This window comes from Sander vitreus, unplaced genomic scaffold, assembly GCF_031162955.1.
Source record: "Sander vitreus isolate 19-12246 unplaced genomic scaffold, sanVit1 ctg201_0, whole genome shotgun sequence".
In the NCBI taxonomy this organism is placed as follows: Eukaryota; Metazoa; Chordata; class Actinopteri; order Perciformes; family Percidae; genus Sander; species Sander vitreus.
The window spans coordinates 147,501-175,000 of NW_027595404.1; the positions used below are offsets into that span (position 1 = coordinate 147,501).

The 27,500-nt window shown below is 46.4% G+C and overlaps 1 protein-coding gene across 3 annotated transcripts in view; it reads right to left on the reverse strand.

Annotated features, from left to right (window-relative positions):
• Positions 1-27,500, reverse strand: part of LOC144513265 (acidic leucine-rich nuclear phosphoprotein 32 family member D-like) — a 39,717-nt gene that overhangs the window by 4,188 nt on the left and 8,029 nt on the right. Inside the window, exons 3-15 of one of the 3 annotated variants that reach the window (XM_078244296.1) lie at positions 24,810-24,990; positions 23,363-23,491; positions 20,438-20,620; positions 20,199-20,309; positions 17,529-17,582; positions 16,352-16,535; positions 14,725-14,893; positions 13,915-14,035; positions 13,677-13,843; positions 6,660-6,809; positions 4,855-4,977; positions 4,566-4,725; positions 1,605-1,759 (exon numbers count right to left, since the gene is read on the reverse strand). In XM_078244296.1, the coding sequence (XP_078100422.1) occupies positions 1,605-1,759; positions 4,566-4,725; positions 4,855-4,977; positions 6,660-6,809; positions 13,677-13,843; positions 13,915-14,035; positions 14,725-14,893; positions 16,352-16,535; positions 17,529-17,582; positions 20,199-20,309; positions 20,438-20,620; positions 23,363-23,491; positions 24,810-24,990 (1,887 nt within the window). Of the gene's footprint in view, positions 1-1,604; positions 1,760-4,565; positions 4,726-4,854; positions 4,978-6,659; positions 6,810-9,543; positions 9,723-13,676; positions 13,844-13,914; positions 14,036-14,724; positions 14,894-16,351; positions 16,536-17,528; positions 17,583-20,198; positions 20,310-20,437; positions 20,621-23,362; positions 23,492-24,809; positions 24,991-27,500 lie in introns of those variants that run through there. The other 2 variants (XM_078244295.1, XM_078244294.1) reach the window with 2 other exon arrangements.

Sequence of the window (27,500 nt, forward strand, 5' to 3'; positions counted from 1 at the left end):
AACAGGCCACACTGAGGTAACAGCGCAGACTGTCTGTTGCGGGAACTGAAAATGGCGAATTGGGCTTTTCCGTGTCATGCATATGGATTCACGGGAGGGTGAAGGGGACAGTGGGAGTTTCCCATAAAGAGATGGGAAGGGAAGCGTAAAGTGCGCCTGATTTTGTTTTCTGCGGTATGTACAAAAAAACGCCCGTGAAAGCGCGCCTCTATCTTGCGGTGAGACCTCTCCGCCTCTTAAAAGCAGGTGTAAACCAGCCGCAGCAGGTTTCCTGGCATAGTCCTCCTGGTGAAATGGCAGCAGTAGTCAGAGCAAGACGGAGACATAGGCTGTGTCTCAAAGCGCCTACTTGCACACGTCTAACACTTAGTTTGAAGTGTATCGTGTAGATAACGCAGAAAGGTCAGCGCACCGAAAGTACCAGGATGACCCCCTAAAAACGGCCAAAAAGTTCAGTGTGGAACGAAGGACGCTACGCGCACTAAACGGGCGCCGTCTTGACTACAAAGCGGAAAGGGGAGGGACCAGGGACGTCGACCGGCAGCTGATTGGACGAACGCGTCACGTGGGTCTGGCTTCTCCCAGATTTTACAACAGAGCACGATGGCGGCTCGTTCAGAATACGATCTCATATCTTACGAAAATAGTTCACCGAAACGTGTTTCTGAAAACATTTAAGAGAGACTTCCGGTCTATTCCAACACGTAGCTCTGTTGTGTGTAAATGTGGAGAGCTGTCAGTAGCTGCCTACACCGTGTTAGCCTCCTGCTAGCGTTAGCACCCAACAGGCTTAAACAGGGCAGGTTTTAAACCTGTTTTAGCCTCTAAACAGGCTCTAAATGTCATTACCAGAGCTCCCCATGTGCAGAGATTCCTTCTGAGGGAACACAGGGAATCTGACTGCTGGAGATGTGGCAGAAAGACATAAACGTTGTTAATCCAGCTCCGTTTAGTTCTGGTGTTGAGACGGCAAGACGATTGTTTAGGGACCGTCTACAAACTACAACACCGAAAAGAAGAGAATATAAATATTTTCAACAATAGGCATATGCTTATTTTTTTAAAGTGCTGTAGTACAACTAGCAGGGCACACGTTATAAATGAGGTAAGTTTGGAGACACTACCTTATTTAATCATTTAATTAATAGCCTACATATTTTAGTTGCATCTCTTTTCAGTGTTGTAGTTTGTAGACGGTCCCTAAGCAATCCTTGCAGTATCAACACCAGAACTAAACGGAGCTGGATTAACAACGTTTATGTCTTTCTGTCACATCTCCAGCAGTCAGATTCCCTGTGTTCCCTCAGAAGGAATCTCTGCACATGGGGAGCTCTGGTAATGACATTTAGAGCCTGTTTAGAGGCTAAAACAGGTTTAAAACCTGCCCTGTTTAAGCCTGTTGGGTGCTAACGCTAGCAGGAGGCTAACACGGTGTAGGCAGCTACTGACAGCTCTCCACATTTACACACAACAGAGCTACGTGTTGGAATAGACCGGAAGTCTCCTTTGAGTCGGAAAAAAGACGTATTAAAGAAAACGTAGAAAAAAAGGGCGTGGCATCATCTCCGTTCCTGATTGGCCAACAGGTCTCCCGTCAGACTCACCTGGATTCCCTCCTTCATCAGGTACGACAGGCCGACCTCTTCTCCCTCCGAGCTGTCAGCTTCTTCATCATCATCGTCATCATCATCGTCGTCGTCATCGCCTCTAAGTGGACCGGCTTCATCCTCGTCGTCATCATCATCATCGTCGTCGTCGTCTGCAACAGAAGGCCAGTTTGGGTTTTACACATTTTTAGGGATGCAATGAATCCAGGATCTGGCTTCAGATTGGGCTGAATATTGGGCTTTTTGACGAGGTTGGGTTTCTGCTGAACATTACAGTTTTTTCCCAGAGAACCGAACAGAACACACACATTTATTGTCTCTTTCCTTTAATAGAACATGTGTTGAACAGATGATGGATCACTATAAAACAGACCTATATAAATGACTCCTGGTGGGACATTAACACACATCTAAAGAGCAACGTCAGAACCATTTCCTTCTTTTCACATCAGATATCAACTAAAGAAATACAGCTGTTATACATCATATCATCCATACAGGGATAGTAGTATACAGCTGTTATACATCATATCATCTATACAGGGGATAGTAGTATACAGCTGTTATACATCATATCATCCATACAGAGATAGTAGTATACAGCTGTTATACATCATATCATCCATACAGAGATGGTAGTATACAGCTGTTATACATCATATCATCCATACAGGGATAGTATGAATCCCTGTATCAGAATGCAGCAACTTCAGGTACGGCAAAGGAAGGACAGTCACTGTTTACTTCATTAATGTGTTGACTGTGTTCATGGACTGAGGACGGGACGAGGACTCAGCAGAACCTCAACCAGGGGGTTCAGGATTCAGCAGAACCTCAACCAGGGGGTTCAGGATTCAGCAGAACCTCAACCAGGGGGTTCAGGACTCAGCAGAACCTCAACCAGGGGGTTCAGGACTCAGCAGAACCTCAACCAGGGGGTTCAGGATTCAGCAGAACCTCAACCAGGGGGTTCAGGATTCAGCAGAACCCCAAAAATCTGGATTTGGTGCGTCCCTATTCTTAGTAGAGCTGGGCGATATGGAGAAAATCAGATATCACGATACTGTTGACCAAATACCTCGATATAGATATTGCGACGATATCGTAGGGTTGACTATCGGTGCTTTAACAAAATATCTTCACACTTATATTTTAGATCAATAATCATCAGCAATGTGGACGTAATGTCTAAGTGGGGAAAGGTAAATAATAGAAGAGCTACAACAGTCTGGTGAGTTCAGAAAAGTGGTAGCAGGCAGAAACAACAGCAGCTACGGTGAGGTGTTAAACCCTTTTTTAGTAAACTCTGAACACAACCAGTGTTGTCAGTGCTGTGGTTAAGGTGTAGAGTCCCTGGTGATACGTGGAGCAACGTCTCATGTTGTGTCGAGCCTTCTTAGTGGTTTAAACATAGATATTTTGAGGCTAGCATCAAAGTGTCCCTAGCTCTCCCATTCAGAAGACCATTTGACCCAAAAACCAGAATACGGTCCATCTTAAAAGTGGTGATTCCATCCTACATATGCTTTTAAACCAAAGTTTGACTCAGGTCCATTCATTATAAGACCCTAGGCTGCATTTTGGCGAGAGTTAGGCTTTAAGAGGCACAAAGGCACTCTTTAGAAGATGCCCCCACAAACTGGCGTTTTAGCTAACTGGGAGCTCTGGCCATTAGCTGCAGCAGCTCCAGTTTGCTAGCACTGATTTTGGGCGGTTGTTTTTCCTATTGAAAGTACTCAGACATCTAGATCAAGATTCAGGTAAAAAAAAAAAAAAAAAAAAAAAATCGGCCGGAGTTCTCCTTTAAAGATAGTATGAATAAATCTCTTTTTCTGTGATTTGGGGAGTTATTTAGTGTCTCTGGTGCTTCATACAGACGTTGATAACCCTCCATGCTGTTCTGAGTGAGATATGGTTCCTGAATGTGTCCTGTCTTCAGTCTCTGGGTCAGCTGGTCAACATCTGCACGGCTTTCTACGTCACTAGCTGAGACGAGGGGGCTAGGGGGCTAACCGTTAGCATGCTAGCTCGTTCTCAATGGCAAAACACTGCTACAACACACACTAGTTCACCCTAATCTCCAAAAGAACTACTTCCATGTCCCTGTTCTGCAGGTATTCAACACAAAGGTGGAAGTGTTCCCTCGTTTAGAAGAAGTCTCCCAGCTAATCCTGCCTTGTTCTACTGAAGTTGGAGAAACAGCTAGCTAGCTCATGTAGTCCTTACCTAGCTACTGAGCATGTAGTCCTTACCTAGCTAGCTGAGCATGTAGTCCTTACCTAGCTACTGAGCATGTAGTCCTTACCTAGCTACTGAGCAGTGTAGTCCTTACCTAGCTACTGAGCGTGTAGTCTGTAGTCCTTACCTAGCTAGCTGAGCATGTAGTCCTTACCTAGCTACTGAGCGTGTAGTCCTTACCTAGCTACTGAGCGTGTAGTCCTTACCTAGCTACTGAGCGTGTAGTCCTTACCTAGCTACTGAGCGTGTAGTCCTTACCTAGCTACTGAGCGTGTAGTCCTTACCTAGCTACTGAGCGTGTAGTCCTTACCTAGCTACTGAGCATGTAGTCCTTACCTAGCTACTGAGCGTGTAGTCCTTACCTAGCTACTGAGCGTGTAGTCCTTACCTAGCTACTGAGCGTGTAGTCCTTACCTAGCTACTGAGCGTGTAGTCCTTACCTAGCTACTGAGCGTGTAGTCCTTACCTAGCTACTGAGCATGTGCGACTGCCAACAAAGATGTTCCAGCAGTGAGAGGTCTCACTCTGTAGCTAAAACAGAGACCTGAACACAGGGTGAAAAGAGGAGCTGCAGCAATGAGCAGTACAACTAAAATATGGAGTTTTTTGATAATTAAACCATGTAAACCTGTTCTGGTACAACCTCTAAATACAGTTATGAACCTGAGAATGAGCAGAATATGGCCACTTTAAATGGAGGCGTGCGAGGGTGCGTCTCACCGTTTTCAGCCTCCGAGTCGGGAATCTCGTTGTCCTCCTGGTCGTATCCGTCCAGAAAGGTGATCTGAGGCAGCAGCTTGAAGACGCTCTCTCTGTAGTCGGCCAGCGTCGACACCTCACAGCTGTACAGGTCCAGACTCTTCAGGTTCTTCAGGCTCGGCTAAGCAACCGACACACAACCAGTCAGCGTTTTACAGTAGGTGATGTTAATCTAATTCAGGTCACCTAGCTCTCTATTTTCTGTGTGTGCTGAAGACAAACGGCGTTAGAACGACCAGAAAGGACTCACCAGCGTCTCGATGCTGCTCAGCTCTTTGATCTTGTTCCCGCTCAGGTTCAGGTGGGTCAGGTTGGGACATTTCTCTGCCAGAGAGTCCAGACCACCTGATATTGTGTTATCACTCACCTCCAACTGAAACACACACAGACAGACAGACAGACACACACACACACCAATGAGACTTTTAGCGTGTATAGAGCCAGCATATTTCCACCAGACTCCATGTAAATAATCAGGACTTTTATCATCGTGAACACCTTGCTGTGAGCTCTCTTGCCTTTTTAATACATCGAGTTTACAGACACGTCTCTGCTGATTGGCTGTCTCTCTGCTAACAGCCAATCAGCAAAGACACTTCCACCCAAGAGTGTACCTTGAGGTCAACATTTGGGGGGCTGAGATTTCCAACTATCTAGGGAGGTCCCAGGACGTGTCTGCATGGAATATTGTCGAAAAAAAACTTTGAAAAAAAAAATTAGACAAAAACGTCAAAAAAGGTGACAAATTTCGGAAAAAGCGACAGCGTTGGGAAGAAAAAAAAAAAAAAAAAAAAAGGCAGAAAAACTGCCAAAAAAACTTGAAAACGGCAGAAAATAAACTGTCCAAAAAAGACTTGAAATGAGACCAAAGCTGTCCAAAACAAACTGCCAGAAAACAGCGGGAAAAATGTCCACAAAAACCTTGAAAAGGCGACAAAAACGTCGAAACAATTGTCGAAATAAACCCGAAAAAAAGAGACAAAAGTCAAAAGGTGACAAATTGCAGAAAAAGCAGGGAAACGCACGCAAGACTTCGGGGGGAAAACCAAAAAAGGCGGCAAAAAAATGCTTTTTTGGTCACTTTTTGGATGTTTTGTCCCATTTGTCGCCCCCCGTCTTTCTACTGGGGGGTTTCCCAAAGTTTGTTTTGCCTTTTTGAACTTTGTGTCTCTTTTTTCTAAGCTTTTGTTGCTATTTCCAACAGCACTGAAGTTGGCATCCGATTTGCAGCTTCTGAGTCGGCAGTTAAGGGGAAAGTTAAGGGAAACTTAAAGCTTCTGAGTCGGCAGTTAAGGGGAAAGTTAAGGGAAACTTGTAGCTTCTGATTCGGCAGTTAAGGGGAAAGTTAAGGGAAACTTATAGCTTCTGATTCGGCAGTTAAGGGGAAAGTTAAGAGAAACTTAAAGCTTCTGATTCGGCAGTTAAGGGGAAAGTTAAGAGAAACTTGTAGCTTCTGATTCGGCAGTTAAGGGGAAAGTTAAGGGAAACTTATAGCTTCTGATTCGGCAGTTAAGGGGAAAGTTAAGGGAAACTTATAGCTTCTGATTCGGCAGTTAAGGGGAAATTTAAGGGAAACTTAAAGCTTCTGATTCACAGCGTGTAGACCACATTAGACCAGGTGCAGATCCAGAACCACTACACCTGGACTTGTCAAATCTGGACTAACTTATTCTTGAGAGGTTAAAGACTCTTAAAAACCCAGTTTCAGATTTGTGAAAGTTTTATTCCATTTGTGAAAATGCAATAAAGGGAGATTGTACTGTTCTTTTCACATGTTTTACACACTGTAAGAATATTTAGCCTCTCTGGGATAAGTTAGTCCAGATTTGACAAGTCCAGGTGTAGTGGTTCTGGATCTGCACCTGGTCTAATGTGGTCTACACGCTGTGAATCAGAAGCTTTATATATTATTTGCGCTGGTTAGGCTTAAAAACACTGTTTAAAAAGGGGGGAACATTATTAAAAAAAGCTTGAGAACCATTGGTTTAAGACTGAACGTGGCCCATGTGTGGACTAGCAGTGATGCATTGTGGGAACACGAAGCGTTTGGCTGACCTTGCGTAGTTTGGGCAGCGAGGGCAGTTTGGAGAGCGACGTGAGGCCGATGTTCACCAGGCTGAGGATCTCCAGCTCTGTGTACTCGTCTGTCAGACCTTCCACTTCTCCGTCACTGGAGCGACAGTTATCCACCACCAGCTCCACCACCTCAACAACAACAACAACAACAACATGTCAGGGGGGGTAGTTACTGCATGAATGGATTAGTTGTTGGATCAGTGTTCCCCAAAACTGCTGTCACACAGGAGAGGATAAACTAGAACATACTCATATTAAGCTGACATCACACAAGTTTACCTGATGAGAGACAGATACACACACACACAGAGAGAGAGACAGACACACACACACACACACAGAGAGAGAGACACACACACACACACACACACACACAGAGAGACACACACACACAGAGAGAGACACACACACACACACACACACACACAGAGAGAGACAGACACACACACACGAGAGAGACAGACACACACAGACACACACAGAGAGAGACAGACACACACAGAGAGAGACAGACACACACACACAGAGACAGACACACACACACACAGAGAGAGACAGACACAGAGAGAGAGACACACAGAGAGAGAGAGACACAGAGAGAGAGAGACACACAGAGAGAGAGACACACAGAGAGAGAGACACACAGAGAGAGAGACACACACACACACACAGAGAGAGACACACACACAGAGAGAGACACACACACAGAGAGAGACACACACACAGAGAGAGACAGACACACACACAGAGAGAGACAGACACACACACAGAGAGAGACAGACACACACACAGAGAGAGACAGACACACACACAGAGAGAGACAGACACACACACAGAGAGAGACAGACACACACACAGAGAGACACAGAGACACACACAGAGACACACACACACACAGACACACACACAGACAGAGACACACTCACACACACAGAGAGAGAGACAGAGAGAGAGAGAGACAGAGACACACACAGAGAGAGACAGACACACAAACTGAAAGCAAAGATTAGTTGTGAATAGCTAGTAATTAACTAAAGGTTACGTTTTACCAGACTCCATTCAGAAAATTACACTTTTTAGAAGGTTCTTATCTTAACCATTAACGTTACGTCCCTTATTTCTTCAGAAAAACGCGCCACACACATCGTTGCGTACAAGGTTAACCCTAACCCTTAGGATCTTTACCACAGTCAATTACACCTCCAACCAAAACACAGCAGAGTGGCCGGGAAGAGCGGGAAGAGCTACAGCGCCAGTCCTACAAGTTTAGCTTCTGGTTGGACGAAGGGCTGCTGCTGGATGGAGTCTGAGCCGAAGTGACCAGCAGCTCCTAAACAACTGTGAAAAACATTTAAATCGTGCTGGGGCAGACATCACTTTGGCCTACAAAGACGTAAATGTAAAACGCGCTGATATCAGAATGGAGTCTGGTTTGACGCGCCATTAGATAACAAGCCTCGTGGATAATAAACTCACGTACACAAACACTGACGGTTAAAATGGTAGCCAGCTCAGTCGCGCGGCGAACCAGGATGGTTTAAACAAATGTAACAGAAACCAAATAACCAAATGGGCGTGGGGGGGTTGGTTTATTTACACCGAGATTTAGCGCTCAGCCCCCCCGACAACTCAACCCAAACCACCGGTCTGTTGTTGAGGACTGGTTGAGGCTACAGATGGGATACAGCTAACGTTACGGCGACAGTCTAAAACGCTCAACGTGGTTTAAAAGTACCTAAACAACGATCAATGATCACCAAATCTCTCTCTCATATTGCTCCTCATAACTACTGAAAACTGTCAAAAAATCTAACCCAAAGTCCAATTATTATGGACGTTATGTGACATTAAGAGTCACCACGTTACGCTTGTGTGTGTGTGCGTGTCTGTGTGAGAGAGATGGGATACAGCTAACGTTACAGCGACGACAGTTCAGCAGTTACTGTAAGTTTAGGCACCAAAACGACTCGTTAAGTTCAGGAAAAAGATCGAAGTTTGTATTAAAAACACTCCCGAAGAACGAACAGCGTTTCCTGGATTAAAGTATTAAAATATTATTATTATATTAGCCTAGATTTGGCGTAATTTCCGGCCGTTTAACCTTTCTATTAAAAGGAATTGCGTTCGCTAAACCCACCAGACTCCATGTAAATAATCAGTCATTTTAGCATCGTAAAATACACCACACTCAAAGTGGACAGAAACTAAATAAAACTATTAAAAGCCGTTTTGGGTCGTCTTTCTACTTTTCCCAACCATCACAACTCTAGTTTTGGTTGAAATAAACCACAGTTTACCGATTTACATGTGAAAATATGCTGGATCTATTCACGCTAAAAGTATTGTTTTTTTTTTAAATGGAGTTTGGTGGGTTTTAGCGCTAGCAAAAAAGATCGTGGTTTGTTTAATTAACACTCCCGAGGAACGAAAACGCGTTTCCTGGGTTAACGTATTAACATATTATTATTACATTAGCCTAGATTTTGCGTAATTTCCGGCCATATCTGTATCCCTTCTAGCCACAACGGCTCGCGCTCCTCGGTTTAGCCGTTAGCTCGTGTGCTAGCTGCAGGAGGGAGTCAAGGCTCCGGGGAGCCCCCTCCACACACACACACACACACACACTGAGAGAGAGAGAGATACACACAAGCGGGCGGAGAGAGAGAGGCTGCCCGCGGAGGGTTCCTCCGGGAACAGCCGGGGACATTTCTTCCATGTTGAAGCCGCGGTGAAGAAGTTGTTTTCTGGGTCAAAATGTCGGAAGAAAATTCGACGTCCGCTCCCAGCTAAATGTTCCCAGCATCGTCATGTATCCTCCGCCGGGGTCCTTGTGTTAAATAAATAAACTGTTGTAGTAACTCACCTCCGCGGGGTTCCTGCTCCTCAGCTCCAAACTGATCCTCTTTTTCATGTCCATGTTGGAGCTGAACACAAACACTAACGGAACAAAGGAAAAACTATCTTCAACGGCTTCTTCCTTCAGGAGATATCAGACGATAACTAAACCTCCATGTTCGCTCGCGCCCGACCCTCCGCAGAGAAGCCACGCCCCCTTCATGCCCCCTTTTTTTAACATGCTGTTATCTTATTGGTCCAATCGCGATTAACTCCCTGAGTCCCTCCCCCAGACGCTCATTATCCAAGACTCTTCTCTACGATTGGCTGGAACTCCAAAGGCGTTACTTTATTGTAACCAATGAAAAGACGGAACATGAAACATTTAAACTTTACATACTCCCACTCTTTGTCCCCGTTGGCGCCAGATTTCACAGATGCAGTTCGCTTTGTTTTTCACTCATAAACAACAGCAACCTGTAAATAAATGAGTAATTATTATCTTCACAGTGCAATGTGCAGCGCTGGGTCAGATTACTTTGAAATGTAAATACAAATTAGGCTACACAGCATTTTTTTTTGGTATTAGTAACATAATCCATTGGATTACAAAAGCATGTAATCTGATTACATTATATTACTTCAAAATCAATCATTGAATACTATTGCACCTTATAATAACTGAGCTGCTGATTCAGAAACAAGAAAGGAAATGAAAACAGATGATATTTTTAATCAGAAATGTTTTATTTTGAATAAACATCAGTTGTTTCAGTTATACACCCTTTCAGTATAAAAGCCTTTAAAATATAAAATGGGATTAACAAAAAAATAATGAAAATAATTAAGAATTGTTTTTGAATTCATGACAGAATAAATAATCTGGCAGAGTAAACAGGATGTTATGTCATCAAGAGCAGGAAGTGAATGTTTGGTAGATAATCGATGAACATAAATAACCAGTAAAGAAACGAGGAATCGCGTTCGCTAAACCCACCAGACTCCATGTAAATAATCAGTCATTTTAGCATCGTACAATACACTACACACAAAGTGGACAGAAACCAAATTTAACTATGAAAAGCCGTTTTGGGTCGTCTTTCTACTTTTTCCCAACCATCACAACTCTAGTTTTGGTTGAAATAAACACATAGTTTGCCAATCTACATGTGAAAATATGTTGGCTCTATTCACGCTAAAAGTCCTGATTATTTACATGGAGTCTGGTGGAGATATGCTGGCTCTATACACGCTAAAAGTCCTGATTATTTACATGGAGTCTGGTGGAGATATGCTGGCTCTATACACGCTAAAAGTCCTGATTATTTACATGGAGTCTGGTGGAGATATGCTGGCTCTATACACGCTAAAAGTCCTGATTATTTACATGGAGTCTGGTGGGTTTAGCGCTAGTGCCTTCAGAGCTGTTTCTGGTTAAACAGAAAGGTCTTAAAGAGGTTTTAAAGGTCTATCTCTGTAGGAATCCTTTCATAATGTTGTCAGACACTTAGAATGTTAATCTAATGTCAAAGGTTGTCTATTCCTTAGTTTAACATGAAACAGCCCCACAATCACCATCACCAAACCCACCAGACTCCATGTAAATAATCAGGACTTTTAGCGTGTATAGAGCCAGCATATCTCCACCAGACTCCATGTAAATAATCAGGACTTTTAGCGTGTATAGAGCCAGCATATCTCCACCAGACTCCATGTAAATAATCAGGACTTTTAGCGTGTATAGAGCCAGCATATCTCCACCAGACTCCATGTAAATAATCAGGACTTTTAGCGTGTATAGAGCCAGCATATCTCCACCAGACTCCATGTAAATAATCAGGACTTTTAGCGTGTATAGAGCCAGCATATCTCCACCAGACTCCATGTAAATAATCAGGACTTTTAGCGTGTATAGAGCCTGCATATCTCCACCAGACTCCATGTAAATAATCAGGACTTTTAGCGTGTATAGAGCCAGCATATCTCCACCAGACTCCATGTAAATAATCAGGACTTTTAGCGTGTATAGAGCCAGCATATCTCCACATGTAAATGGGTGAATTAAGGGTTTATTTCAACCAAACCAGAGTGGTGATTGTTGGAACAGTGGAAATATGAACCAAGACGGCTTTTGATAGTTTTATTTAGTTTCTGTCCACTCTGAATGAAGTGTGTTTTACGATGATAAAAGTAGTGATTATTTACATGGAGTCTGGTGGGTTTGTGAACTTTTAGTGGACGCTGACTGATGCTGAACACGGTAGTTACCCTTTAAAGGGCCAGTTCACCCAAACTAAACTACAAAAATACATTTCAAATCTGAGACAAACACTTATCATCGACCGACGAGATGTCTCTTGATGTGAGTTTGATCGTTGGATCATTTTGTTATGTCTGCCGTTTTTTTAATTTCAATAAACAAATATAAAAGTATGCCAAAATAACAACATCATGATGCCGATTTGTAAAAAGTCTGAACTTAAACTGTATCAGGTTAGTCCGCAAGACGGCAAGCAAACAACTCTTAAAATGCTTGTTTTCTGGATGGAGTTCAGGGCTATGATGGATGTCGCTACGGCAGTTGTATGAACCCAAAATAAACCGTTTTTGCTGTCATTTTAATTACAATAAACGGATAAAAAAGTAATGCCGAAATAACAATACCCTGATGAAGATTTATAAAAGGTCTGAACTCAAACTGTATCAGGTTAGTCCGCAAGACGGCAAGCAAACAACTCTTAAAATGCTTGTTTTCTGAATGGAGTTTGGTTCTATCAGGGCTGTTATTATTATAGATAAGGATGCAGGATATTCTCTAGTTTTTACCGTCTTCACGTTCTCTTTCTCTATGTTCTTAGTTTAATGTGTGTGTGTTTATATTTGCACCATAAAGTTGCATTTTTAATGTCGCTGTATTTACTAATGCTGGTTCTGAAAAATAGAACGTACTTATTATTCATATTTACATTGTTTTGGTTAAAGAAGCTGAACTGCAACCAGAGGGCGGAACCACTGGTATCCATGGAAACTCTCTGACTGACAGGAGGGATGTGATGCTGTGGTTGGCTGATTGTCTGAAGCTTTTTTTTTGACGTGACCAATGAACTGCGGCGTGTTTGTTTTTACCTGTGTGGAGGAGGATGGGGGGGCGGAGCTTATGGCTCCTAACAGTCTGGTTGTCAGAGTGTGTGTGTGTGTGTGTGTGTGTGTGTGTGTGTGTGTGTGTGTGTGTGTGTGTGTGTGTGTGTGTGTGTGTGTGTGTGTGTGTGTATGTGTGTGTGTGTGTGTGTGTGTATCAGTGTGTGTGTGTGTGTGTGTGTGTGTGTATCTGTGTGTGTGTGTGTGTGTGTGTGTGTGTGTGTGTGTGTGTGTGTGTGTGTGTGTGTGTGTGTGTGTGTGTGTGTGTGTGTGTGTGTGTGTGTGTGTGTGTGTGTGTGTGTGTGTATCAGTGTGTGTGTGTATCAGTGTGTGTGTGTGTGTGTGTATCAGAGTGTGTGATGTGTGTGTGTGTGTATCAGAGTGTGTGTGTGTGTGTGTGTGTGTGTGTGTGTGTGTGTGTGTGTATCAGAGTGTGTGTGTGTGTGTGTGTGTGTATCAGAGTGTGTGAGTGTGTGTGTGTATCTGTGTGTGTGTGTGTGTGTGTGTGTGTGTGTGTGTGTGTGTGTGTGTGTGTGTGTGTGTGTGTGTGTGTGTGTGTATCAGAGTGTGTGAGTGTGTGTGTGTATCAGAGTGTGTGTGTGTGTGTGTGTGTGTGTATCAGAGTGTGTGTGTGTGTGTGTGTGTGTGTGTGTGTGTATCAGAGTGTGTGAGTGTGTGTGTATCAGAGTGTGTGAGTGTGTGTGTATCTGTGTGTGTGTGTGTGTGTGTGTGTGTATCAGTGTGTGTATCAGAGTGTGTGTGTGTGTGTGTGTGTGTGTGTGTGTGTGTGTGTGTGTGTGTGTGTGTGTGTGTATCAGAGTGTGTGAGTGTGTGTGTATCAGTGTGTGTATCAGAGTGTGTGTGTGTGTGTGTGTATCAGAGTGTGTGTGTGTGTGTGTGTATCTGTGTGTGTGTGTGTGTGTGTGTGTGTGTGTATCAGAGTGTGTGAGTGTGTGTGTATCTGTGTGTGTATCAGTGTGTGTATCAGAGTGTGTGTTCCCGTGGTGGCATGGCGTGCAGCACCTGGTCTAAGAGCTGCAGGGCGCGGTGCAGGTGCACCTCCAGCCAGCAGGGCGTGTCCTTGATGCCTTGCCGCGGGTAATCACACCCCCAACCCTTAACGAAGCTCAGGCGCACCATACACAGCCGCCGCAGCTCGTCCACGCCCAGACCGGCCGCCCAACGCGCACCTGAGGGAGACAGGAAGTCAGCCACAGAAGACAGGAAGTCAGGACACACGTCTGGGGTCGGAGGTACTCACTGGCTGCCCGGGCCCCGCCCCCCTCGCTGTTCTGACCGGGAATCGAACCGACGACCGCTGCTGCCTGAGCTGCTGCCGCCTTCTGCTGCATCTGTCGGTGACACTGTCTCAGGTCAAACACCTGCAGAGATAGACAGGCAGACAGACAGACAGGTGAGAGACAGATAGGTGAGAGAGACAGGTGAGAGAGAGACAGGTCAGAGAGAGAGACAGGTCAGAGAGAGGGAGAGGTCAGAGAGAGAGAGACAGAGAGAGACAGAGAGAGAGAGAGACAGGTCAGAGAGAGAGACAGAGAGAGAGAGAGACAGGTCAGAGAGAGAGACAGAGAGAAAGAGGTCAGAGAGAGAGACAGGTCAGAGAGAGAAAGAGGTCAGAGAGAGAGACAGGTCAGAGAGAGAGACAGAGAGAGAGAGACAGGTCAGAGAGAGAGAGAGGTCAGAGAGAGAGACAGGTCAGAGAGAGAGACAGGTCAGAGAGAGAAAGAGGTCAGAGAGAGAGACAGAGAGAGAGAGAGAGAGAGAGGTCAGAGAGAGAGAGAGACAGAGAGAGAGAGAGAGACAGGTCAGAGAGAGAGAGAGACAGGTCAGAGAGAGAGAGACAGAGAGAGAGAGACAGGTCAGAGAGAGAGACAGGTCAGAGAGAGAAAGAGGTCAGAGAGAGAGACAGGTCAGAGAGAGAGAGAGACAGGTCAGAGAGAGAGAGAGAGACAGGTCAGAGAGAGAGACAGAGAGAGAGAGAGAGACAGGTCAGAGAGAGAGACAGGTCAGAGAGAGAGAGAGACAGGTCAGAGAGAGAGAGAGACAGGTCTACCTTGATGTAAGCTCCTGGGTAGATCTTGTGGACCCCGTCTCCCGGGGCTCGGCCCGCCTCCCGGTCCAGGTACAGACTCTGGACGAACACAGAGTGGTCGCTAAGGCAACGCATCCAGATGTCCCCGCCCCCCCGACATTCCAGCTGGATCCCCCGCCCAATGTGGAGCCTGCAGGAAGTCAGGGAAAAGAGTTAACACACACACACACACACACACACACAGAGAGACACACAGAGAGACACACAACACACACACACACACACACACACACACACACACAGAGACAGAACACAGAGAGACACACAACACACACACACACACACACACACACACACACACACACACACACACACACACACACAGAGAGACACACAGAGAGACACACACACACACAGACACACACACACACAGAGACACACAGAGAGACACACAGAGAGACACACAACACACACACACACACACACAGAGACACACAACACACACAGACACACACACACACAGAGACACACAGAGAGACACACACACACACACACACACACACACACACACACACACACACACAGAGACACACAGAGAGACACACAACACACACACAGAGACACACAACACACACACAGACACACACACACACACACACACACACACACACACAGACACAGACACACAGAGAGACACACAGAGACACACAACACACACAGACACACACACACACAGAGACACACACACACACACAGAGACACACACAGACACACACAACACACACAGACACACACACACACACACACAGACACAGACACACACACACAGACACACACACAGACACACACAACACACACAGCACACACACACACACACACACACAGAGAGACACACAACACACACAGACACAGCACACACACACACACACAGAGACAGAACACACACACACACACAGAGACACACACACAGAGACACACACACAGAGAGACACACACACACACACACACACAGAACACACACAGACACACACACACACACACACACACACATCACACAGACACACACACACAGACACACACAACATACACAGACACACACACACACACACACACACACACACACATCATCAGACACACACACACACACACACACACTCACAGACACACACACACACACACACACACACACAGCACACACACAGACACACACACACACACACACACACAGACACACACACACAGACACACACACACACACACACACACACACAGACACACACAGACACACACACACACACACAGACACACACAGACACACACACACACACACACACACACACACTCACAGACACACACACACACACACACACACACACACACACACACACACACACACACACACACACACTCACAGACACACACAGACACACACACACACACACACAGACACACACACACACACACACACACACACACACACACACACACACACACACACACACACAGACACACACACACTCAACGCCCCCAGACTGTGTAAAGGTTGTAAGAACATATCAAGTATTTAAAAGCATCAGACCAGAGTTATAAAAGATATCAAAGCGGTGAAATGACAGCTGGAGGGAAGCGGGACGCAGCGTGATGTCACCTGGCGCGGTGGCTGGCGGCGGTGCGCTGCACGTTGCTCAGCTGTCCCAGACAGAAGCGGTCTCCTCCTGACGGGTCCACGTACCCGTCCACCGTCACCTGGGGACAGCTGGACTGGACCTTAAACATCTCGCCCACCTGCACGTCCAGCTCAAAGTAGGACACAGAGCACCAGAATTCTGGACCTGAGACAGGAGACAGAAGAGAGGAGACAGGAGAGAGAAGACAGGAGACAGAAGAGAGGAGACAGAAGAGAGGAGACAGGAGAGAGAAGACAGGAGACAGAAAAGAGGAGAGACAGGAGAGAGGAGACAGGAGAGAGAAGACAGGAGACAGAAGAGAGGAGACAGGAGAGAGGAGACAGGAGAGAGGAGACAGGAGACAGAAAAGAGGAGAGACAGGAGACAGAAGAGAGGAGACAGGAGAGAGGAGACAGAAGACAGAAGAGAGGAGACAGGAGAGAGGAGACAGGAGAGAGGAGAGAGGAGACAGGAGACAGAAGAGAGGAGAGAGGAGACAGGAGAGAGGAGACAGGAGACAGAAGAGAGGAGACAGGAGACAGGAGACAGGAGACAGAAGAGAGGAGACAGAAGAGAGGAGACAGGAGACAGGAGACAGAAGAGAGGAGACAGAAGAGAGGAGACAGAAGAGAGGAGACAGGAGAGAGGAGACTTTACTGTCAATCCTTTCTAAATACCTGCCAGATACACAGAGGAACCGTTTCTCTCTGACACACATGCATGTGTGTGTGTGTGTGTGTGTGTATATATATGTGTGTGTGTGTGTATATATGTGTGTGTGTGTGTGTATATGTGTGTGTGTGTGTGTGTGTGTGTGTGTGTGTGTGTGTGTGTATATATGTCTGTGTGTGTGTGTGTGTGTGTGTGTGTGTGTGTGTGTGTGTGTGTCTGTGTGTGTGTGTCTGTGTGTGTGTGTGTGTGTGTGTGTGTGTGTGTGTGTGTGTGTGTGTGTGTGTGTGTGTGTGTGTGTGTGTGTGTGTGTGTGTGTATATATGTGTGTGTGTGTGTGTGTGTCTGTGTCTCTGTGTGTGTCTGTGTGTGTGTGTGTGTGTGTGTGTCTGTGTGTGTGTGTGTGTGTGTGTGTGTGTGTGTCTGTGTGTGTGTGTGTGTGTGTGTGTGTGTGTGTGTGTCTGTGTGTGTCTGTGTGTGTGTTAATACCTGGGTGGTTGGAGACAGGCTGTGGATATGGAGTAGCGCTGTGATGCTGTGACCCTGCAGGAACAAACAAACACACTCAGTGTCACGTTAACACCGCACACAATACGTATAGAAATATATTTTAAAAAGCAGAAAATAAATACGTAGAAAGAGTATAAAAAAACATCAGAAAGGAACGGAAAATGGCCAAAAATCAGCGAAGAACAAAGGCCAAAAAACGGCAAGAAAATACGTAGAAAGAGTTTGATAAAAGCATCAACAAAAGCATCGATAGAAGAGTAAAAGAAAAGTGTGGTGTGACCTGGCTCGTACTACTATATATACACATACATATAATTATATATATTATTTATTTATTGCAAAACCAGTCCAGTGACACTTCCCAAATACACATATACCAGACCGATGGGTTAACCCATACACAGCCTCTATAACGGAGCAGCAGACCCCGTGTCTCTGGACGGAGACCAGTGACGTCTCTGGACGGAGACCAGTGACGTCTCTGGACGGAGACCAGTGACGTCTCTTATTGTTATTTACATACTTTTATTTTGAAAAGTCAAGCATCTTTTACTGGATTACTGCATGTCTCATTTATGGCGTTTTTCCATTACATGGTACCTGCTCGACTCTACCCGCCTGTTTTTGGTTTTCCATTCTGATATAAAGTCCCTGGTACCTGCTAACAGGGACTTTATTTAGTCTCACCTCCGTCGAGGTTCCCAGCGAGCTGAAGCGATACCAAAAGGTGACGTGAAAACCTGCAGACTCCTGAATGGTCAGAGAGAATCATCACTAATCACTGCGTCATCGTTGCTAGCGACCATAGATATATATAAACTGGACCAGCAGACCCCGTGTCTCTGGACGGAGACCAGTGAAGGACATTAGAAGCTCTTTCCCGGTGATGGCTGAGCGTTACTGAGCAGCCTCCAACTGAGCTTGAAGACGTAGATGTGACGTGAGCAACCTGTCTGAAAGTTGGAAGTCTTCTGGTAGCTGTGCCAAGAGAAATCTCAATCATTCCCAATCTAGCAGAGACGGAGAGCGTAGGTATATGTAAGGAGATAACATAGACACAGGCTCATTATTGATCACTAAAATGATAGTTAACATTAGTCATTACACTTAAACAGCTGATGGAAGTCCAAACTGCCTGAGAGCTTCTCCTGTACTATACGGTAACTCCTCTACTATGAGACAGGAAGTCTCGTGGTTATGACCCAATCGTTAGCCTATTGTTATAAAAACGTCTGCTACGGAGCCATAACGTGAGCTACAAGGTAATGGAGCCTTTTATACATTGTCGTGTTTCTTTAGAAATAAACAACGGACAAATAGAGTCTTTAAACGCTTCAGATGTAAAGGTATTCTCTGTCAAAGTGACGTCAGAATGAATGGCAGTCAATGGGATGCTAACGGGATGCTAACGGGATGCTAACCGGAGCTGATGGCTTGGTAGCATCAACATGGCGCCGTAGCAGCTACGTGTTGTGAGGAGAAGCTGACCCCCGATGAGTTAACCCTCCTGGTGTCCTCAGGTCAGATCTGACCCATTTTCAAAATGTTTCTATAACAGAAATTGGGTTTCTTTCAACCAAATTATCAAAAAAAGTAAGATGGATGGTTCCCTACGACGCTCTTCACAAGTAGAAAAAACTGACAAAAAAAGTCCGAAAAATTCCACAAAAATGTCAAAAGGCGCAGAAAGAAAATGGATGAAAACATCCGAAAAAGTGACAAAAAAATGGACTCAGAAAAACAGAACGTTGCATGGTCGACGGGAAGACGACACGAGGATTAAAGAGCCCATATTATGAAAAATAATCTCTCTTTCTGGGATTTGGGGAGTTATTTAGTGTCTCTGGTGCTTCATACAGACGTTGATAACCCTCCATGCTGTTCTGAGTGAGATACGGTTTCTGAATGTGTCCTGTCTTCAGTCTCTGGGTCAGCTGGTCAACATCTGCACGGCTTTCTACGTCACTAGCTGAGACATTTGGTGTGTGCTAACCACTTTAGCTAACAGCACATCAGCTAGCTGTTTCTCCAGCTTCGGTCTTATCTGGGAGACTTCTTCTAAACGAGGGAACACTTCCACCTTTGTGTGAATACCTGCAGAACAGGGACATGGAAGTAGTTCTTCTGGAGATTAGGGTGAACTAGTGTGTGTTGTAGCGGTGGTCTGCCATTGAGAACGAGGGGGCTAACCGCTAACAGCCAGCAGCGCTAGCTTCTAGCTAGTAGCCCAGTACCTAGCTACTGAGCATGTGCGACTCCCAACAAAGATGGAACAGAAGTGAGAGCTGCAGCAATGAGCAGCACAACAACAATATGGAGTTTTTTGATAATTAAACCATGTAAACCTGTTCTGGTACAACCTCTAAATACAGTTATGAAGCTGAGAATGAGCAGAATATGGCCACTTTAAATGGTAAATACATGATGAAAGACAGAGAAAAGGAAAGAAGTGCATGTGCATAGGGTGTATAAAGGGTGTTTCAGGCTTTGGGGCTTGTCCAGAGATTAGTAGTGAGTATCTATTGTTGTGTTTCATTCACAGAAACGTCACCTTTTGTGATTGTGAAGCTGTGCTAGAGACAGCATGCAGACATCATCAAAAGCAAACAGCACATCTGGTACAGTAGTGAAAAAACAATGATGTCATACAGAAGTGAGAGTTGGGGGCGTGTTGATGATGATGTAACGGAGGCTGTGTGTGGCTCCGCCCACTCTGTCCTGCAGGGCTGTAGGGGGCGGGGCTATGACTCGGCCAGGACGCTGCAGACACACAGGACACACGTGTTGTTAGCATGTTAGCATAATGTGTGTGTGTGTCTGTGTGTGTGTGTGTCTCTGTGTGTGTGTGTGTGTGTGTGTGTGTGTGTGTGTGTGATCAGGTTCTGTACCAGTTTTGGGGGCGCTGCTGTAGTCGTGTTGCTGTGGCGAGGTGGGGGTGTGAGGGGGGGAGGCGTGGCCCCCCTGGTTCTGAGGGGGGGCGATCTGAAGGAGGTCAGGACCCTCGCTGCCGACCCCCCCGCAGCTCCTCCCGCCACTGGCCACCAGAGCTGCTACCGTCACCGAGCTGCTGCCTGCAGACACAGAGACGTCCCTATCACAGGAACCGGTCCCTCTCACAGGAACCGGTCCCTCTCACAGGAACCGGTCCCTCTCACAGGAACCGGTCCCTCTCACAGGAACCGGTCCCTATCACAGGAACCGGTCCCTCTCACAGGAACCGGTCCCTCTCACAGGAACCGGTCCCTATCACAGGAACCGGTCCCTATCACAGGAACCGGTCCCTATCACAGGAACCGGTCCCTATCATATGTCATATGTCAATCATGTGTTCACCATATTGTAGCTTTCATTCACTATATGTCCACTGTAAAATACCCACAATGCACAGCTAATGAGTGTGTGTGTGCATGTACATGTGCATGTGTGTGCGTGTGTATGTATGTGTGTGCATGTGTGTCTGTGTGTGTGTGTGTGTGTGTGTGTGTGTGTGCGTGCGTATGTGCATGTGTGTGCAGAGTGTGTGCGCGGGGAGGGTTTGTGTGTATGTGTGTGTGCATGTGCGGAGAGTATATGTGTTTGTGCATGCGTGTGCTGGGGAGTGTGTGTGCATGCGTGTGTGCATGTGTGTGTGTGTGCATATGTGCAGGGAGTGTGTGTGTGCATGTGTGTGCATGTGTGTGTGTGCATGTGTGCGGGGAGTGTGTGTGTGTGCGTGCATGCTAGGAGTGTGTGTGTGCATGTGTGTGCATGTGTGTGTGCATGCGTGTGCAGGGAGTGTGTGTGTGCATGTGTGTGCGGGGAGTGTGTGTGTGCATGTGTGTGTGCATGTGTGCGGGGAGTGTGTGTGTGCATGTGTGTGCATGTGTGCGGGGAGTGTGTGTGTGCATGTGTGCGGGGAGTGTGTGTGTGCATGTGTTTGTGCATGTGTGTGTGTGTGTGTGTGTGTGTGTGTGTGCATGTGTGCGGGGAGTGTGTGTGTGTGTTTGTGTGCATGTGTGCGGGGAGTGTGTGTGTGCATGTGTGTGTGCATGTGTGCGGGGAGTGTGTGTGTGTTTGTGTATGACATTTCATATTCATGAATCCAAGCTTTAAGGGGCTATTATAACTGCTGTAAATAAAACTGTAGTGTATACATGTACAGTCAGGTCCATAAATATTGGGACATCGACACAGTTCTAATCTTTTTGGCTCTATACACCACCACAATGGAGTTGAAATGAAACGAACAAGATGTGCTTTAACTGCAGACTTTCAGCTTTAATTTGAGGGTATTTACATCCAAATCAGGTGAACGGTGTAGGAATTACAACAGTTTGTATATGTGCCTCCCACTTTTTAAGGGACCAAAAGTAATGGGACAATTGGCTGCTCAGCTGTTCCATGGCCAGGTGTGTGTTATTCCCTCATTATCCCATTTACAAGGAGCAGATAAAAGGTCCAGAGTTCATTTCAAGTGTGCTATTTGCATTTGGAATCTGTTGCTGTCAACTCTCAATATGAGATCCAAAGAGCTGTCACTATCAGTGAAGCAAGCCATCATTAGGCTGAAAAATCTAAACAAACCCATCAGAGAGATAGCAAAAACATTAGGTGTGGCCAAATCAACTGTTTGGATCATTCTTAAAAAGAAAGAACGCACCGGTGAGCTCAGCAACACCAAAAGACCCGGAAGACCACGGAAAACAACTGTGGTGGATGACCGAAGAATACTTTCCCTGGTGAAGAAAACACCATCACAACAGTTGGCCAGATCAAGAACACTCTCCAGGAGGTAGGTGTATGTGTGTCAAAGTCAACAATCAAGAGAAGACTTCACCAGAGTGAATACAGAGGGTTCACTACAAGATGTAAACCATTGGTGAGCCTCAAAAACAGGAAGGCCAGATTAGAGTTTGCCAAACAACATCTAAAAAAGCCTTCACATTTCTGGAACAACATCCTATGGACAGATGAGACAAAGATCAACTTGTACCAGAGTGATGGGAAGAGAAGAGTATGGAGAAGGAAAGGAACTGCTCATGATCCAAAGCATACCACCTCATCAGTGAAGTATGGTGGTGGTAGTGTCATGGCGTGGGCATGTATGGCTGCCAATGGAACTGCTTCTCTTGTATTTATTGATGATGTGACTGCTGACAAAAGCAGCAGGATGAATTCTGAAGTGTTTCGGGCAATATTATCTGCTCATATTCAGCCAAATGCTTCAGAACTCATTGGACGGCGCTTCACAGTGCAGATGGACAATGACCCGAAGCATACTGCGAAAGCAACCAAAGAGTCTTTTTAAGGGAAAGAAGTGGAATGTTATGCAATGGCCAAGTCAATCACCTGACCTGAATCCGATTGAGCATGCATTTCACTTGCTGAAGACAAAACTGAAGGGAAAATGCCCCAAGAACAAGCAGGAACTGAAGACAGTTGCAGTAGAGGCCTGGCAGAGCATCACCAGGGATGAAACCCAGCGTCTGGTGATGTCTATGCCTTCCAGACTTCAGGCTGGAATTGAATGCAAAGGATTTGCAACCAAGTATTAAAAAGTGAAAGTTTGATTTATGATTGTTAATCTGTCCCATTACTTTTGGTCCCTTAAAAAGTGGGAGGCACATATACAAACTGTTGTAATTCCTACACCGTTCACCTGATTTGGATGTAAATACCCTCAAATTAAAGCTGAAAGTCTGCAGTTAAAGCACATCTTGTTCGTTTCATTTCAACTCCATTGTGGTGGTGTATAGAGCCAAAAAGATTAGAATTGTGTCGATGTCCCAATATTTATGGACCTGACTGTATGTCTGTTAACCCAGCAGTCTGACCTGGAGGAGAGAGGGGCATGCTGGGATACATGCCGAGGGGGCGGGGCTGGCTGTAGGGGTCGGTGTGGGGGGGCAGGTCGATCTGCAGACAGTCCTGCATGAACTCCTCCTTTATCACAGACTGAGGACCTGAAGGAAGACAGGCAGTGACATCACCACACGACCAATCAGCAGCAGTCTGTCCTCTTTGATAAGAAAGTCAGAGATTTTCAGAATAAAGTCAATAACATTAAAACCACGTTCGAACATTTAAAGAATGAATAATAAACGTACAACATGTCATTTCCTGCCGCTAGGTGCTCTCAATCAAAACAATGGCTGTAAACACTGACTTTTGATGGTGTTGCAAGGGATTATGGGAGTTGTAGTTTTCATTGCAAACACTATTGCGTTAAATGTAGTCTGACCACCCTCTCTATATTACTGATGTGTACACACACACACACACACACACACACACACACACACACACACACACACACACACACACACACAGACACAGACACAGACACACACACACACACAGACACACACACACACACACACACACACACACACACACACACACACACACACACACACACACACACACAGACACACACACACACACACACACACACACCACACAGACACCCCCACCCCCCACACCCCGTATATGACTGCTGTGTGTACCTGTGGTGGGCGTGTGTACCTGTGTGTGTGTGTACATGTGTGTGTGTACCTGTGGTGGGCGTGTGTACCTGTGTGTACCTGTGTGTGTGTGTACCTGTGTTGGGCGTGTGTACCTGTGTGTACCTGTGTGTACCTGTGTGTACCTGTGTGTACCTGTGTGTGTGTGTGTGTACCTGGGTGTGTACCCTGTGGTATGCGTGTACCTGTGTACCTGTGTGTACCTGTGTGTACCCTGTGTACCTGTGGTGGGCATGTACCTGTGTGTGTGTACCTGTGGTGGGCGTGTGTACCTGTGTGTACCTGTGGTGGGCGTGTGTACCTGTGTGTACCTGTGTGTGTGTACCTGTGGTAGGCGTGTGTATCTGTGTGTACCTGTGTGTACCTGTGCGTGTGTGTACCTGTGGTGGGCATGTGTACCTGTGTGTGTGTACCTGTGTGTGTGTACCTGTGTGTACCTGTGGTGCGGGTGTACCTGTGTGTGTGTGTACCTGTGGGGTGCGTGTACCTGTGTGCCTGTGTGTACCTGTGGTGCGTGTACCTGTGGGTACTGTGTGTGTACCTGTGGTGGGCGTGTGTACCTGTGGGTACCTGTGTGTACCTGTGGTGTGCCTGTGTACCCGTGTGTGTACCTGTGGTGGGCATGTGTACCTGTGTGTGTGTACCTGTGGTGGGCATGTGTACCTGTGTGTGTGTACCTGTGTGTGTGTACCTGTGGTGGGCATGTGTACCTGTGTGTGTGTACCTGTGGTGTGCGTGTGTACCTGTGTGTGTGTACCTGTGGTGGGCGTGGGGGGGGCCAGCCTCTCGTAGTGGTACGGGTTGACACACACGCTGTCGTACTTCAGGTCAAACCCAAACTGACAGAAGGTGGCGTGTTTGAGCTCGTTCTTATGGAGGTCGGGCCAACGCCACAGACGGGCATAGATCACATGAGGGAAGCCTTTCCTCCCCGCCACCTGCAGACAGACAGGCAGGGCAGAGAGACAGGTTAGACAGACAGACAGGGGAGAGAGACAGGCTAGACAGACACAAAGGGGAGAGAGACAGGTTAGACAGACAGGTTAGAGAGACAGACAGACAGGGGAGAGAGACAGGTTAGACAGACAGACACACAGGGGGGAGAGACAGGTTAGACAGACAGACACACAGGGGAGAGAGACAGGTTAGAGAGACAGACAGACACAGGGGAGAGAGACAGGTTAGACAGACAGACACACAGGGTAGAAAGACAGGTTAGAGAGACAGACAGACAGGGGAGAGAGACAGGTTAGAGAGACAGACAGACAGACAGGGCAGAAAGAAAGGTCAGAGAGACAGACAGACAGGGGAGAGAGACAGGTTAGAGACACAGACAGACAGACAGATAGGCCAGAGAGACAGGATGGAGAGACAGGCAGGGGAGAGAGACAGGGGAGAGAGACAGGGCAGAGAGACAGACAGACAGGGCAGAGAGACAGGTTAGAGAGACAGACAGACACAGGGGAGAGAGACAGGTTAGACAGACAGACAGACAGGGGAGAGTGACAGGTTAGACAGACAGACAGACAGGGGAGAGAGAGTCAGACAAACAGGGGAGAGACAGACAGATAGACAGACAGACAGGGGAGAGAGACAGGGTAGAGAGACAGACATGCATAGAGGTAGACAGATAGACAGTGGAGAGAGACAGGGGAGAGAGACAGACAGACAGGAAATGTAAATAAACTCTGTGACTAATGGTAAGCAGAAGTTAACCACAGCCATGACATCATGTCTGACCTACAGTGTGTGTGTCTGTGTGTGTGTGTGTGTGTGTGTGTGTGTGTGTGTGTCTGTGTGTGTGTGTGTGTGTGTGTGTGTGTGTGTGTGCTGACATTATGTTCAACATGATTCAGACAGAAACGTCTTGAACCTGTTGATTATAAATCGTTGAAATAGTCAAGCCTCATTGGATCACACACACACACACACACACACACACACACACACACACACACACACACACACACACACACACACACACACACACACACACACACACACCCACAGACAGATATACACACACACACACACACACACAGATACACACACACACACACACAAACAGACACACACACACAGAGACACACACACACACACACAGACACACAGACAGACACACACACACACACACACACACACACACACACACACACACACACACACACACACACACACACACACACACACACACACACACACAGACACACACACACATATATATACACAAACACACAGACACACACACACACACACAGACACACACACACACACACACACACACACACACACACACACACACACACATATATATACACAAACACACAGACACACACACACACACACACAGACACACACATATATACACACAAACACACAGACACACACACCTAGTGCATCTCACTATCTTTGTGGGGACCCGTCATTGACATAACACATTCCCTAGCCCCTTACCCTAACCTTAACCATCACCACTAAATGCCTAACCTTAACCCTTACCCTCACCCTAACCAGAACCTCATTCTAACCCTAATCCTAAAACCAGGTCTTAACCCTCAAACAGACCTTTAACCATGGGGGGTCCAGCATTTTGGCCCCACAAAGCTGTCAGGACCCCACAAGTATACTGGACTCCTGGTTTTTAGACCCCACGAATATAGTTAAACAAGAACATTCACACACACACACACACACACACACACACACACACACACACACACACACACAGTGTGTTCTGTGTGCACAGGTGAAGGGCAGTGTCTAAGACTAAACACACACTGTAAAAGGCACTCTTCTACTTCCTCTCCTTACTTCCTGCTCTGCTCCCGTCAGAACTACTACGACCACTAGAGGGCGCCGCCACTACAGACATCGACATAGGTCAGTACTACTACGACCACTAGAGGGCGCCGCCACTACAGACATCAACACAGGTCAGAACTACTACGACCACTAGAGGGCGCCGCCACTACAGACATCAACACAGGTCAGAACTACTACGACCACTAGAGGGCGCCGCCACTACAGACATCAACATAGGTCAGAACTACTACGACCACTAGAGGGCGCCGCCACTACAGACATCGACACAGGGTCAGAACTACTACGACCACTAGAGGGCGCCGCCACTACAGACATCAACACAGGTCAGAACTACTACGACCACTAGAGGGCGCCGCCACTACAGACATCAACATAGGTCAGAACTACTACGACCACTAGAGGGCGCCGCCACTACAGACATCAGAACTACTACGACCACTAGAGGGCGCCGCCACTACAGACATCAACATAGGTCAGTACTACTACGACCACTAGAGGGCGCCGCCACTACAGACATCAGAACTACTACGACCACTAGAGGGCGCCGCCACTACAGACATCGACACAGGTCAGTACTACTACGACCACTAGAGGGCGCCGCCACTACAGACATCGACATAGGTCA